At 39.7% G+C, this 15,316-nt stretch overlaps 1 protein-coding gene across 1 annotated transcript in view; it reads right to left on the reverse strand.

Annotated features, from left to right (window-relative positions):
- The window catches only part of ARHGAP19 (Rho GTPase activating protein 19), a 67,503-nt gene that overhangs the window by 4,016 nt on the left and 48,171 nt on the right, over positions 1–15,316 (reverse strand). The window contains exons 9-11 of the mRNA XM_043597130.1: positions 11,266–11,364; positions 6,273–6,383; positions 5,678–5,756 (exon numbers count right to left, since the gene is read on the reverse strand). Of these exons, the coding sequence (XP_043453065.1) occupies positions 5,678–5,756; positions 6,273–6,383; positions 11,266–11,364 (289 nt within the window). The remainder of the gene's footprint in view (positions 1–5,677; positions 5,757–6,272; positions 6,384–11,265; positions 11,365–15,316) is intronic.

Consider the following 15,316-nt stretch of genomic DNA (forward strand, 5'->3'; position numbering starts at 1 on the left):
ATATTTCTACAAACTGAAGGTTCAATAGCTTGAGAATTTCTGACTCTCTATCAAATAAACATCACTTTGTCCACTTGCCCTAATCTCAGTTCATTGTAACAACTTGGGACACCTGGGTGGCTCAACTGGTTAAGCATACAACTTCGGCTCAGGTCATGATCTCAGGGTTGTGAGTTTGAGCTTCACATCAGACTCTGTGCTGACAGCTCAGAGCCTGGAGCCTGCTTCGGATTCTGTGTCTTCCTCTCTCTCTGCCCCTCCCCCACCTCTCAAAAAATAAAGATTAAAAATAAATAAATTAAACTAAATTAAATTAAATTAAAAAATGTAATGACAATAACAGCTACCACTTTACTGCTCTGAGTTTCTTATATACCTTATCTCATTTATCTTCATAACAATTTGTACATGAGATAACACTCTTGCCATTTTACAGGTGAAGAATCTGAAGCCTACACAAGTTAACTTGCCCCAAGATAAATAGCTATTGAGCAGCAAAGCTGGGAAATGAACCAAAGCCTAACTGAATGCAGAGCTCATGTTCTTACCACTACTATGCCTCTCACCAGCAAATGTTTACTAAATGCCTACTAGATGTCATTACTGGGAGAAAAAGAACAGGAGACAGGAGACCACAAATATATTCTTAAGTCTGGCCCTGTCTTTCAGAAAAGAAACTAGCTACAGATATTAGATGATACAAGTGAAGTAAATAATGACGATAAATCATACTAAATGTCAACATTTTAGTAGTGTCCACAAGAATCCAAAGGAAAACGCACATCTGGCTGGGTTAGCCAAAGAAGGTTTCAAAGGGGAGATGTGTGGTTCAGGTTAGGCTTTGAAGAATGGGTAAGATTCTAACTACTGAAAGTAATGCTCATTAATAAGGAAGTGCTACATCAGCAATTCTCATCTGGGGGTCCCCAGAGGACACTTGGCAATGTTTGGAGGCATTTTGGGTTGTCAAAACTGGGGGAAGGGTGCTACTGGCATCTAATGGGTAGAGACTAAGGGATGTTGCTAACCATGGTACAATGTACAGGGTATCTCATACAACAAAGAATTATCTGACCCAAAATGTCCACAGAAGCAGTTGAGAAACCCTCTGCTAAATAAATCTCTTTGGAGAGCGTGTTCTTTTTTTTTTTTTTTCTTTTTAATTTTAGAGAGAAAGTGCAGGTGCGCGTAAGGTGGGTAGGAGGGGCAGAAGGAGAAAAAGAGAGAATCTTAAGCAGGCTCCACACTCAGCCTGATGCGGGGCTCAATTCCATGACCCTGGGATCATGACCTGAGCCAGAATCATGTCAGATGCTCAACCGACTGAGCTACCTAGGCGCTGCTGGAGTGTGTTCTTGATGATGATAATTAAATTACATTATTTCCCTCAAATAATATTTGTTCCTTTTATAAAATCACCATCAAAAAATCTAGTTATATTGGGAATGCAAGCTGGTGCAGCCACTCTGGAAAACAGTTTGGAGGTTCCTCAAAAAACTAAAAACAAAACTACCCTATGACCCAGCAACTGCACTACTAGGCATCTATCCAAGGGATACAGGTGTGCTGTTTCGAAGGAACAAATGCACCCCCATGTTTATAGCAGCACTATCAACAATAGCCAAAATATGGAAAGAGCCCAAATGTCCATTGATGGATGAATGGATAAAGAAGATGTGGTGTGTGTGTGTGTGTATATATATATATATATATATACATATACATATATATATATGTATATATATATATATATACATACATACATACATACATACAGTGGAGTATTACTCAGCAATCAAAAAGAATGAAATCTTGCCACTTGCAACCACGTGGATGGAACTGGACGGTATTTTGCTAAGTAAAATTAGTCAGAGAAACAAATATCATATGACTTCACTCATATGAGGACTTTAAGAGACAAAACAGATGAACATAAAGGAAGGGAAACAAAAATAATATAAAAACAGGGAGGGGGACAAAATATAAGAGACTCATAAATATGGAGAACAAACAGAGGGCTACTGGAGGGGTTGTGGGGGGGGATGGGCTAAATGGGTAAGGGGCACTAAGGAATCTACTCCTGAAATCGTTGCACTATATGCTAACTAATTTGGATGTAAATTTTAAAAAATAAAAAATAAAACCAGGAAAAAAAGAAAACTTCACAGTACTTTCTATTATAGCATTTTTGGCTAAGATTTAAACAGGAGAAACCTGGAGCTTCGATGTATAACTTGAAAATTTGTAATTTTTCACAGCAGTTTTTAATCCAAAGAATTTTGAATAAAATCTAATTAATTATGGGAAAAAAATAGGAATAAATATTTCCAAATAACTATTAAAAAAATTTAGTTATATTCATTGCATTAAAAGAATCAGACAGCAGGTAAGTGGATCTGTGTCCTTGGAAACTGGAAGAGAATTCAGATCTGGAGATGCAGGTCTGGCAGCAGTTATCCTAAAGAGAGAATAGAGCAGTGGATTAGCCCAAGCTTCTGAGAGGGAAAAAGCAAGAGCAGAGATAAGCAGGGAACTCAAGACAGATCACTTAAAAACAGGAAGCAGAGGTAGACCAGCAACAGTAAGCCACCACAGAAGTGGAAAAGAATTAACAAGGAAGGAGAATAAGAATAGGATATCATCATGACAGCCAAGGAAGGCTTTTCAAGATGGAGGAAATGACTAAGGGGAGGGCAAAGCGAAAATGCCACTGCTTAATCCAATCAAAGGTGCTCATTATCTGTGGGCTCCCACTATTCTGAATCCTTAACATTTTTTTTTTTTTTTAATTTTTAAGTAGGCTCCACGCCCAACATGGGGCTTGAACTCACGACCCTGAGATCAAAAGTCGCATTCTCAGGGCACCTGGATGGCTCAGTTGGTTGAGCGTTCAGCTTCAGCCCAGGTCAAGATCTCGGAGTTCATGAATTTGAGCCCCACATCCGGCCCACTGCTTTCAGTGTGGAGCCCACTTTGGATCCTGTGCCCTCCTCTCTCTCTGCTCCTCTACCGCTCATGCTCTCTCCCTGTCTCTCTGTCTCTCTGTCTCTCTGTCTCTCTCTGTCTCTCTCTCTCTCAAAAAGGAATCAACATTAAAAAGAGAGAGAGTTGCATGCTCTACCAAGTCAGCCAGGCACAACTGAATCACTAACATTTTTGAGAATCTAACAAAACTATATATTCTGTCCTCCAAAAAAACGTACATAGGCATCTACAAATGAAATAACATTAACAATACTAGGAACTTTATCAGAGTCTTTAGAAAGTCCACAGGAACAGCTCAAGAACCTTTGCTCTAAATCTTCTTGGTAAGAGGCACCTGGGTGGCTCAGTCAGTTAAGTGTCCGACTTCAGCTCAGGTCACAATCTCATGGTTCGTGGGTTTGAGCCCCACATTGGGCTCTGTGCTGACAGCTGACAGCCTGGAGCCTGCCTCGGATTCTGTGTCTCCCTCTCTCTCTCTGCCCCTCCCATGCTCTGTCTCCCAAAAATGAATAAAAAAAAATTAAAATTTTTTTTATAAAAATTAAAAAATCTTCTTGGTAAAATATGAACCTGGCTTCTTTTTTTTTCTTTTTTTTTTAACTGTTTATTTTTGAGAGAGAGAGCACAAACCGGGGAGGTGCAGAGAGAGGGGGACAGAGGATCCAAAACAGGCTCTGCGCTGACAGCAGAGAACCCCATGCAGCGCTCGAATGCACTAATGGAACCATGAGATCATGACCTGAGTCAAAGTTGGACGCTCAACCAACTAAGCCAACCAGGCACCCTGAACCTGGCTTATTTCTGTAATGCATTTCTCTCTCCTGAAAGTAGAACTGTCAATATAAAAAGACTTATTATTTCTTGATTATTTTAAAAAATAAAAGCCACAAAAGGTATAATTGATACAAAACAATGTATCCTTCAAAAATAACTTATACTTAGCTTTGATTCATGGATATATAGGTTAGGTAAAAATATTTAGACACACATAACTCAAACACCCAACTTGCCTCAATCAGACAGCCCCTCCTTTAAGTCCGAAGATGGAAAGAAAAAGAGCTCAGGTAATTCATTCAAGGATAAGGAATAAGACTATACTGAAATCTGGGAATGCAAGCTGGTGCAGCCACTCTGGAAAACAGTACGGAGGTTCCTCAAAAAATTAAAAATAGAACTACCCTACAACCCAGTAATTGTACTACTAGGTACTTATCCAAGGGATACAGGTATGCTGTTTCGAAGGGACACATGCACCCCAATGTTTATGGCAGCACTACTGACAATAGCCAAAGTATGGAAAGAGCCCAAATGTCCATCGACAGATGAATGGATAAAGAAGATGTGGTATACACATACAATGGAGTATTACTAGGCAATCAAAAAGAATGAAATCTTGCCATTTGCAACTACATGGCTGGAACTAGAGGGTATTATGCTAAGTGAAATTAGTCAGTCAGAGAAAGATATGACTTCACTCATATGAGGAATTTAAGATACAAAACAGATGAACATAAGAGAAGGGAAGCAAAAATATAAAAACAGGGAGGGGGACAAAACAGAAGAGACTCTTAAATATAGAGAACAGAGAGTTACTGGAGGGGTTGTGGGAGGGGGGATGGGCTAAATGGGTAAGGGGCATTAAGGAATCTACTCCTGAAATGATTGTTGCACTATATGCTAACTAATTTGGATATAAATTAAAAAAATAATAAAATTAATAAAATTTTTAAAAAAGACTATATTGAAATCTAATCTTTTAGAAAAGAATAAAGATTTATCCATAAGGATTGGATTTTTGTTCTCTTCCTATTGCTGATATCTCAAATCATAATTATGCTCAGGTCTCATTAGTAAAGTGCACATGTCAAACCAGAGATCACTTCATCTGCCACAGGAGCCTTTTAAAATAAGACCAAGTCTCAACCATTTTTCTCTAGTCACACTAGCACAACTTATCAATGCTTCTAAAACACTATTTCAATGAAGCCTCACAAGATATCTGTGAACTAGATATAACTATTATCCTTATTTTCAGAGAAGGAAACAAGCTCAGAGAGAATGAATGGTCTTCCTGGGCCAGAGGAATAATGCCTTAAATCAGGTCTAACAACAAGTCCCCTGGTCCTCCCAGTGGGCCACATGGCTTCTTCAGAGGAAAGCACAGCAGCCGCTACTTTTCATCCCCAAGCCTCGGGCAACTGGCAGTCAGTGCGAAATAATCTTTTTCGTTCTAAGTATCGTCTGAAATATGTTGTATGATATGATTTCCAGGATCCGTCAGCTGTTTATTCACTGAAAGCCTCACTGAGTAAACAAGGCCAAAGTCTACACAGAAAGAGAACATAACTATTCCATGTTTATTGAGCATATTCTTAGCACTTCTGTACTTGGTTTCACAAATTAGTTTACACTTGCTTTAAATTTTCTTAACAAGTATTCTTAAGATTTTGTTCACATGTGTCCCATCTGTCCAAGAATGCAGGGACCATGGGGGCTGTCTTCACAGCTCTGCACCTCAGCACCGGGGACAGCGCTAGGTATGTTATCAATAACCATCTGCTAAACGAACTCAAGGGCAAAGACCCAGTCTTTCTATTTTACGTTGCTTCTGACACTGGGAATTCAAAAACTGCTCCTGACTGACTAAATGCAGAAAGGACTTACATTCAGTAAGAATAAATATAATCAGTACCTTTTTTCCCCTCTTTCTTCCCCTCAGACCATTTCAATCTTGTTGGCATCAATGTGACAGCTGGAGAACCAGGAAATAACTGTAACAAGAAAATTTTATAGTGGCTTAAATGTGCTTATATCATTCTTATACATGGACTACTAACAGAAGAATTATTTGCTTGTTCCATTTCAGTGTGAAGAGTTTCACGGAGGCAGATTGTATTTATATCACTAACCTTAATGGATTTTATTGCTGGCTTGATGAAGCAGCATGTCTAGTATACCTGAGACTACCCAACAAGTAATGCAGTGTCAAGCAGGCCCAGCTCAGTTACCTGCCCCCTAGAGTCTCCCCATAAGGACTGAAATAGTTCCAGCACTTTGTGGAGCTATTTCACCATATTTGTCACCTCTGCATATGACTGGCTATACTCTCCTGGAACTGCACATGTGTTTGTTTTGACCATCAACATACGTGAAAGGACTGAAGAAAAGGCATAGTTTCATGGCCCAGAGAAACACAACAGGAAATAAAACAGACGACAGACAGTATAGCAATATTTCTCCTTTCTACAAATGTACACAAAGAGAAAGTCTGAAGAACAGGATCTTACTAAGTTCATATTTTCTTTGCTGGCTCTCTTCAGTTCACCCATGGCTATAGATTCCGGAGTAGGGTACTTGTTTTTCTTTTCTGACATCATCTGATTTCCCAGGACCTTCCGCTGATTTAGGAAGAGAAAATATGTGATTTATAAAGATTGACTCTATCTGTATAATCGCTATACTGATCTTTTAAACTACAGTTTCTTTCTTTTTTTTTTTTTTAAGTTTATTTATTTTGAGAGAGAGAGAGAGAGAAAACGAGCAAGTAGGGGCAGAGAGAGAGGGAGAAGGAGGATCCAAAGCTGGCTCCATGCTGTCAGTGCAGAGTCTAACATGGGGCTTGAACTCACAAACCATGAGATCATGACTTGAGCCAGATGCTTAACTGACTGAGCCACCTAGGTGCTCTACTACAGTTTCTTAGTTTAAAATTTTTTGAAACAAATAAAAAAGTTACAAAAATTAAAATAACTAAAAATAAAAATTTAAAAATTTCAGCTTTCTGATAAATTCTGCCAGGGCATCTTATACAAAGGAGTCCAAAGCATGTTACAAAAAACCTTGAAATTATTGCCTTTCTTTAGGTGATCACTTTTCCTCTACATTTAAAATAGCTGAAATGTAAGAAGCAATTTTATAGTTGATTTAAACTAGCTAATGCAGGCCAATTACAGTGTGTTTCTAAGAACATTAAAAAAAAAAACAAAACCCCCAGTTATTTACCAATATAATTTTTTTCCCAAAGACATGTGGTCTCTGGCAGCTATTAAGAGTCCCCTCCCCGGGCGCCTGGGTGGCGCAGTCGGTTAAGCGTCCGACTTCAGCCAGGTCACGATCTCGCGGTCCGGGAGTTCGAGCCCCACGTCGGGCTCTGGGCTGATGGCTCGGAGCCTGGAGCCTGTTTCCGATTCTGTGTCTCCCTCTCTCTCTGCCCCTCCCCCGTTCATGCTCTGTCTCTCTCTGTCCCAAAAATAAACGTTGAAAAAAAAAAGAGTCCCCTCCCTACTAAAGGACACTTCTGTGAGGTTCACTCTACAGCCTCCCTGTCACATCCTCATACAGGATTAGAAAATTTGGGGAGAGTCTTTAAGAGTTTCTAATACAGCCACAAGAGCATGCAGGTCTTGTTAAGAGGGTCACATGCCTATATTGTCATTCAGAGCAGGACAAAAAGCCCTTTCATCTCTGAACAGCTTAGAAGCTCACCTAACCTACTGTAACAGCTGACAGTGACAATTCTATCATCTTTGAGGAAATCGTCCTGTTTTTCTTCTTAGATTAAGTTTAAATCCCAAAAAAGGAATGTAACAAAACTAAAAGGTTAAACTTTACAATATAAATTTTAGCAGCAATATTAAGAATATTCCAATGCAGGGGCACCTGGGTGGCCCAGTCAGTTAAGCATCTGGACTCTTGATTTAGGCTCAGGTCATGGTCTCAAGTTTGTGAGTTTGAGCCCCGTGTCAGGCTCTGCGCTGACAGTGGAGAGACTGCTTGGGATTCTCTCTCTCTCTCACCCTCTCTCTCACCCTCCCCCACTCTCTCTCTCTCTCAAAATAAATAAACTTTAAAAAAAAGAATATTCCTGGGGCGCCTGGGTGGCTTGATCCGTTAAGCGTCCGACTTTGGCTCAGGTCATGATCTCATGGTCCGTGAGTTCAAGGCCCACGTCGGGCTCTGTGCTGACAACTCAGAGCCTGGAGCCTGTTTCAGATTCTGTGTCTCCCTCTCTCTCTGCCCCTCCCCTGTTCATGCTCTGTCTCTCTCTGTCTCAAAAATAAATAAATGTTAAAAATTTAAAAAAAAAAGAATATTCCAATCTAATAAATTATTTACATGAGAGGAATTCTGGAGGAAAGGGTCTAGCCCAAAAAAAAGGGATCAAAGCAGAATATAAATCAAATACCTAAAACATAGAAGTACCAAAAAAATGAGACCACTACATCTTCCTTTCTGAAATCAGGTATCACCTCAGAAAAGCTGAAATGGGGATCCTAGGAGCCATAGGACAGGCTATAAAGCTTCCAATGAACTTTTAAAAAGACATTTCATTACCCCGTCTCTATTGAGCAGAAACCTCTATTATTAGCTCAAAAGTCTCTTCATTTAGAACAAAAATACTTTATCCTTCTGTTTCATAAAATTTGTTAATGTTTGTATTTAAAGTTGCTGTTCTAAAATGTTTTCTCCTGGCAGAATTATAAACTCTATTATAATTCTAAAGCTCTAAATTCTCAGTAAGTGGGCACTTGCCAAAAGGATATACTCTCTATATTTACATCTGAAGCAACACTTAGCATGACATCTAGAGCCACCGCAGAGACCTCACTAGAAAGAGAAAACTACACCATGTAGCTTCAGTTAAAGAAACATTTGTTTGACTGACACATAGAGAAATATCTGACTAACAACTTTTCTTGTTATCAATAATCTCAATGACAGGAAGTCAGAGGAAATGACAGACTTCCAAGTAAAATGAACCAAAAAGGATGTTCATTTCATGAACTACACCTAAGCAGGTGAGTATACTGCTAGGGTTCTAGCAAAATAAATTACTTTTTAATTATAGTAAAATATACACAACACAAAATTTACCATTTTAACCATATTGAGTATGTAGTTCAGTGGCATTACTTCCATTCATACTGTTGTGCAACCATCACACCATCCACCTCCAGAATTTTCTCATCTTCCCAAATAGAAACTGTCTACCCACTAGACAATAATTCCCAACTCCCCCCGCCCCAAACCCTTAGCCCCTAACAATCACCATTTTACTTTCTTTCTCCATGAATTAGACTATTCTAGGTCTCTCGTATAAATGACATCACATAGTATGTGTTCTTTTATGACTGGTTTATTTCATTTGGCATAATGTCCTCACGGTTCATTCACGTTGTAGTATATGTCAGAATTTCCTTCCTTTTTAAGGCTGAAGAGTATTCCACTGCGTGTATATACAACATTTTGTGTATCCATTCATCCGTCAACAGATACTTAGGTGGCTTCCACCTTTTGGTTGTTGTGAATAATACTGCTACAAACACGGGTGTACAAATATCTGGTTCTTACCCTTGCTTTTGATTCTCTTGGGTGTGTACCCAGAAGTGGACTTGCTGAATCATATGGTAAAATCCTTTTAATTTTTTGAGGAACTGCCACACTGTTATCCCTGGCAGCTGCGCCATTTTCCATTCCTACCAATAGTGCACAAGGGTTCCAATTTCTCCACATCCTCCCTGACACTTGTTCTTTTCTGTTTGTTTTTTTATTTTTTTTAATGTCTATTTAGTTTTGAGAGAGAGAGAGAGAAAGAGAGAGAGAGAGAGAGTGAGCGGCAGAGGGGCATTGAGAGAGGGACACAGAATCCGAAGCAGGCTCCAGGCTCTGAGATGTCAGCACAGAGCCCAATGTGGGACTCAAACTCACGGACCGCAAGATCATGACCTGAGCTGAAGTTGGACGCTTAACCGACTGAGCCACCTACGCACCCCTGTTTGTTTGTTTTTTTAATAATAGCCATCATACTGTGTATGACTTGCTATCTCACTGTGGTTTTGATTTGCATTTCCCTAAAAGATAAGTGATATTGAGCATATTTTCATGTGTTTATTGGCATTTGTGTATCTTCTTTGGAGAAATGTCAGAGTCCTTTGCCCATTTTTTAATTTTCTTTTTCTATTGTTGTAAGAGTTCATTATATATTCTGGACTCCTTATCAGACATATGTTTTACAAATATTTTACATTCTGTGAGTTGCTCTTTCATTCTGTTGATCACAAAGGCAATTTTGATGTTAAGCAAGACTAATGTAGCAGAAGGTACTCGCCCCCCACAGATCAGGATTGAGAGTGAATTCTAAACTTCTATTAATGATAATAGCTAAGACCAAAATTAGGGCTAGATGACATAGCAATGGCTAACAACTGCAGGTTACAGAAAAAATACATATTACAAGGTCTTTATTTTTTTAGGGAATAATGTTTACTTTTAAACAGAGCTCCTTAATGTTGCTGGATTTATAGATTTTAATAACATTAAAACAATTTTTTAAATAAAAACAGCAGAACACAGAACTGTGCTTAATCTCTCTCCAAGTTAACCAGAACGTTGCCTTAGTTTATGCCTGAAAATTTGAACCCCATAATTGGGTTATCTACTGCCACCTAATGGCAACATCCCTTAATCACAAGTTGCGATCATCCGTGAAGACCTGTGAATTCAACCTACAAGCATAGTGAGGGCAGCAACAGCACAGAAGTAGATACTGTATTTGTTTTAAAAACAAGATTTTTAAGTAATCTGATACAGAGGAAATATACAACTGATTGAAATAATAAGCTTACAAAAATTTCAGCTACCTGAAACTCACTAGGCTATCAGAAAATCCATTTTCTGGGGGCACCTGGGTGGCTCAGTTGGTTAGGTGGCCAACTTTTGATTTCAGCTCAGGTCATGATCTCACAGTTTGTGGGTTTCGAGCCCCACATCAGGCTCCACGCTGATAGCATGGAGCCTGCTTGGGATTTTCTCTCTTTCTGTCCCACCCCCGCTGGTGCACAAGCCACACACGCTCTCTCCATCTCTCTCTTCTCTCTCAAAATAAACTTCAAAAAAAAAATCCATTCCCAAACCATTTCCACAAGCCTGTCAACTCCCTCACTTCTCCAAGAGCTTTTGTAAATTGTGCAGTGAAATGTGTAGCACAAAACAAAGAACTCTCTACACTGCTCAGGAATGGGACTCTGTCCTCAGCCCCCAAAGAGAAGGAAGGACCTTCCTTTTATTCTTCCCTTCTCCAATCACAGAACCCCTTCTCCAATTTGAAACAGAAAAATGCTATAAAAACTAAAAGTTTTTCCAAATTCTATCCTTAACCTCTTACAAATAAACCCTTTATAGGATCCCAAAGAATAGAAGAAAACTGTTTATGCATAAGAAAAGTCAGACTGTTAAATTTTCTCTAAGTCAATGCTGAAAACGACAGCACAGCCTACCTACCTTGATAAGGCCACTGAAGGAACGTGAACGGGCTCTCTTCTGTACCTGAGGAGTAGAAGATTCTCGCCCTGGTGTCTGAGTCACCGACTGCTTATTAAACTAAGAGAAAACATAAACATTTTACTATTATTTCCCCCATCAAGAGATAGGATTCTGTAATCATCAATAGCTAAGTATAAATATCCAGAAAAATCCAGGAATAAGTGTGTCTCCACACATATGGATTGGTAGGTTGGCAAGCAAATCTCAAAGCAAATGATGTTGCCAAAAAAAAGTCAAAATTTTTTAAATTGCTCTAAGAAGACTGCACTTCATTTTCCTTTTCACATGTACTATATGAGGTTGGAAATGTTACCCCTATTTTACAGACAAGGAAACTGAGACTCTGGGAGTTCTGTAATTTGTCCAAGATCTCCAGCTGGTAATCAAGACTTTTCTGCAGAAAGTACCTTGAACAAAGAGAGTGACTAGCACAACCTAAAACAGTCCTTAATTTAACATAAATTGCACACAGAATAAAAAAGTGACTAAAGCTCTTTAAATGGACATCTGTCATGATTGCTTGCCAGCGTTATTATCAGAGGAAATACATCAGAATAAAAATTTGTCGGGGTACCTGGGTGGCTCAATCGGTTAAGCATCCGAATCTTGATTTTGGCTGAGGTCACAATCTCACGGTTTGTGAGACTGAGCCACGAGTCAGGCTCTGCACTGGACATGGAGACTATGTAGGATTCTCTCTCCCCCTCTCCCTCTGCCCCTCCCCAACTTGCTCGTACCCTCTCTCTCAAAAGAATTGGCATTTTTATCAATATCAGCTCTCTGTTTAATAGTATCTAACATGGAAAAATGGAAGACCTAAGACATTATATAGTCTTATTTAATGCTTTGATTAGCCATTCATCTTCCCAGTTACAAAAAAATGACATAGTACTTAATTCTACTTATCTTCCTTTTCGACATATCGTTTTTACATGTGAATTTTAATTTTGCAAATTTTTATCAGTTCAGGTTCAGTTCTGGAAACTTTAAAAAATGACATTTTTCATACATATTATATAGGTACCAAAATGTTCTCGACATTAATTATCTCACCTGACAGAAAATTTAGTCACTTCTAAAGAGCTTCGCAAGCAAGCATCCCTCCGGGGTATATTGGGACAAGTGACAACCCATCATTCCTGATCATGTTGGACAGGTACAGTAAGGTGGGTTCTCTTGTATCCAGTTTGTGAGAGCGTTAATAATTTTCTGGGAAGCTGTTTAGCAATGTATGTCCAGAGTCTTTTAAAAATGCATACAGTAGCCCCCCTTTATTCATGGTTTTGCCTTCCGTGGCTTCAGCTACCTGTAATCAACCACAGTCCAGAAGCAGATGATCCTCCTTCCGATGTACAGTCAGAGGTCAGTAGTAAGCCTAACGCTACATCATAATGCCTACATCATTCACCTCACTTCACCAAATCACATGAGCATTTTATCACTTCGCATTATCATAAGAAGGGTGAGAACACTATAGTAAGGTATGTTGAGAGAGAACACATCCACATAACTTTTATTACAGTATACTGTTATATCTGTTCTATTTTATTATTATTGTGGTTATTGTTATTGTTGTTAATCTCTCATTGGGCCTAATTTATAAATTAAACTTTATCATAAGTATGTATGTATTAAAAAAACATAGTATATATAGGGTTCAGCACTATCCACAGTTTTCAGGCATCCACCGGGGGTCTTGGAATACATCCCCTGAAGATAAGAGGCAGGAACTACTGTATTAAAAAACTCACACCACCTATGAAGTTCTTACCAAAAATCAAAAAACCTAACTGATATTCAAATCAGTTTCTATAATTAGATCTAACTACAAATGTATAATAAATACAGAGGATGGAGGAACATGTTAAATAAAACCGCAGAAGTGCAACCAGCAAGATCCAGTCTGTGGAAAACAATCTGGTTTGTTTCACAAATGAAGTGCAGAGAGAGAATGTGTGTATTTAAACACAAATGCGGTAACCTGGATTAGATCCTGACACAGAAAAAGGGTATTAGCGAAAGAACTGATAAAATCTGAGTAAAATCTATCATGTTAACAGTAACATTAAGTTTTAACAATTTTTTTTTTTTATGAGAGAGAGAGAGAGAGAGAGAACACAAGTGCGAATGAGGGAGACAGGGCAGAGACAGGGGGAGAGAATCCCAAGCAGACTCCACAACGGTGCAAAACCAGACATGGGGCTAGCAGAAGATCATACATGACCTGAGCCAAAATCAAAAGTCGGATGCTTAGCCAGCTGAGCCACCTAGGCATCCCAGTCTTAACAATATTAACATCAGGAGTGAAGGGTACCCTGAGTGAAGGGTATGTGAGAATTCTCTGTATTATCTTTGCAAGCTTTTCCTAAATCTAAATTCTATTTATTATTTTTTTAATGTTTATTTATTTTTTGAGAAAGAAAGAGAGACAGAGAGTGAGTGGGGGAGGGGCAGAGAGAGAGAAGGAGACAGAATCAGAAGCAGGCCCCAGGCTCTGAGCTGTCAGCAGAGTCGGATGTGGGGCCCAAACTCACAAACCATGAGATCATGACCTGAGCTGAAGTCGGACGCTTAACGAACTGAGCCACCCAGGCGTCCCGTAAATCTAATTATTTTAAATTTAAGGGCCAGCTGGGTGGCTCAGTCGGTTGGGTGTCCGACTTCGGCTCGGGTCATGATCTCACGGGTCAGCTCTGTGCTGACAGCTCCGGGTCAGGCTCTGTGCTGACAGCTCAGAGCCTGGGGCCTGCTTCGGGTTCTCTTCCCTCTCTCTCTGCCCCTCCGCCCCCACTCACATGCTCTCTCTCTCTCTCTCTCTCTCTCTCAAAAAATGAACATTTAAAAAAAAAAATTTAAGTTTACTCAGGGACGCCAGGGTGGCTCAGTCATGTAAGCATCCAACTTCAGCTCAGGTCATGATCTCACGGTTCAGGAGTTCAAGCCCCGTGTCGGGCTCAGAGCCTGGAGCCTGCTTCGGATTCTGTGTCTCCCTCTCTCTCTGCCCCTCCCCTGCTCACACTCTGTCTCTCTCTCTCTCTCAAAATTAAATAAACATTAAAAAAATGAAAAATAAGTAAATAAACAAATGAATTTAAGATTATTCAAACAAACTTTGGCAATGTTTTAGGGGGAAAAGGGGGGGGAGAGAAAGAGAGACCTATATATTAAAAGGGATCTAGGGGCGCCTGGGTGGCTCAGTTGGTTAAGCATCCACCTTCAGCCCAGGTCATGATCTCACAGTTCATGGGTTCAACCCCCATCTTGGGCTCTCTGCTATCAGCGCGGAGCCCGCTTCAATCCTCTGTCCCCCTCTCTCGCTGCTCCTCCTTTACTCCCGTGCTCTTTCTCTAATAAAAATTTAAAAACTTTAAAAATAAAAAGGGGGGGCCCCTTGGTGGCTTATTCAGTTAGGCACCCCACTCAGCTCAGGTCATGATCTCGCGGTTCGTGGGTTCAAGACCCACTTTGGGCTCTGCACAGACAATGCAGAGCCTGCCTGGGATTCTCTCTCTCCCTCTCTGCCCCATCTCACTCACACACTCTCTCTCAAAAATAAATAAACTTTTAAAAAAAGTGACCTAATAGCTATAAGCTACACCCAAAAAAAAAAAAAAAAAAAAAAGCATATCCTTGGGTCATGCCACTTCTAGGAAAAACTCTGCAATGAAAATAGCTATGAGCAAAAATGTATAAGCTAAAAACAACCTATTTCCCAAACATGTTCAATGTTAGGCAAATTGTATATACATTAGATATGTGATGAAATATTATGCAAGTGTTAAAAATGTTCACGACCCTTTTTGTTGTTGTTGTTTTTTAATATTTATTTGTTTCTGAGAGACAAAGAGAGAGAGAGAGAGAAAGAAAGAGACATAGGATCCGAAGCAAGCTCCAGGCTCCAAACCGTCAGCGCAGAGCCCAACGTGGGGCTTGAACCCACAAACTGCAAGATCATGACCTGAGCCAAAGTCGGACACCCAACCGACTGAGCCACCTAGATGCCCTTGTT

Source organism: Prionailurus bengalensis, chromosome D2, assembly GCF_016509475.1.
Source record: "Prionailurus bengalensis isolate Pbe53 chromosome D2, Fcat_Pben_1.1_paternal_pri, whole genome shotgun sequence".
In the NCBI taxonomy this organism is placed as follows: Eukaryota; Metazoa; Chordata; class Mammalia; order Carnivora; family Felidae; genus Prionailurus; species Prionailurus bengalensis.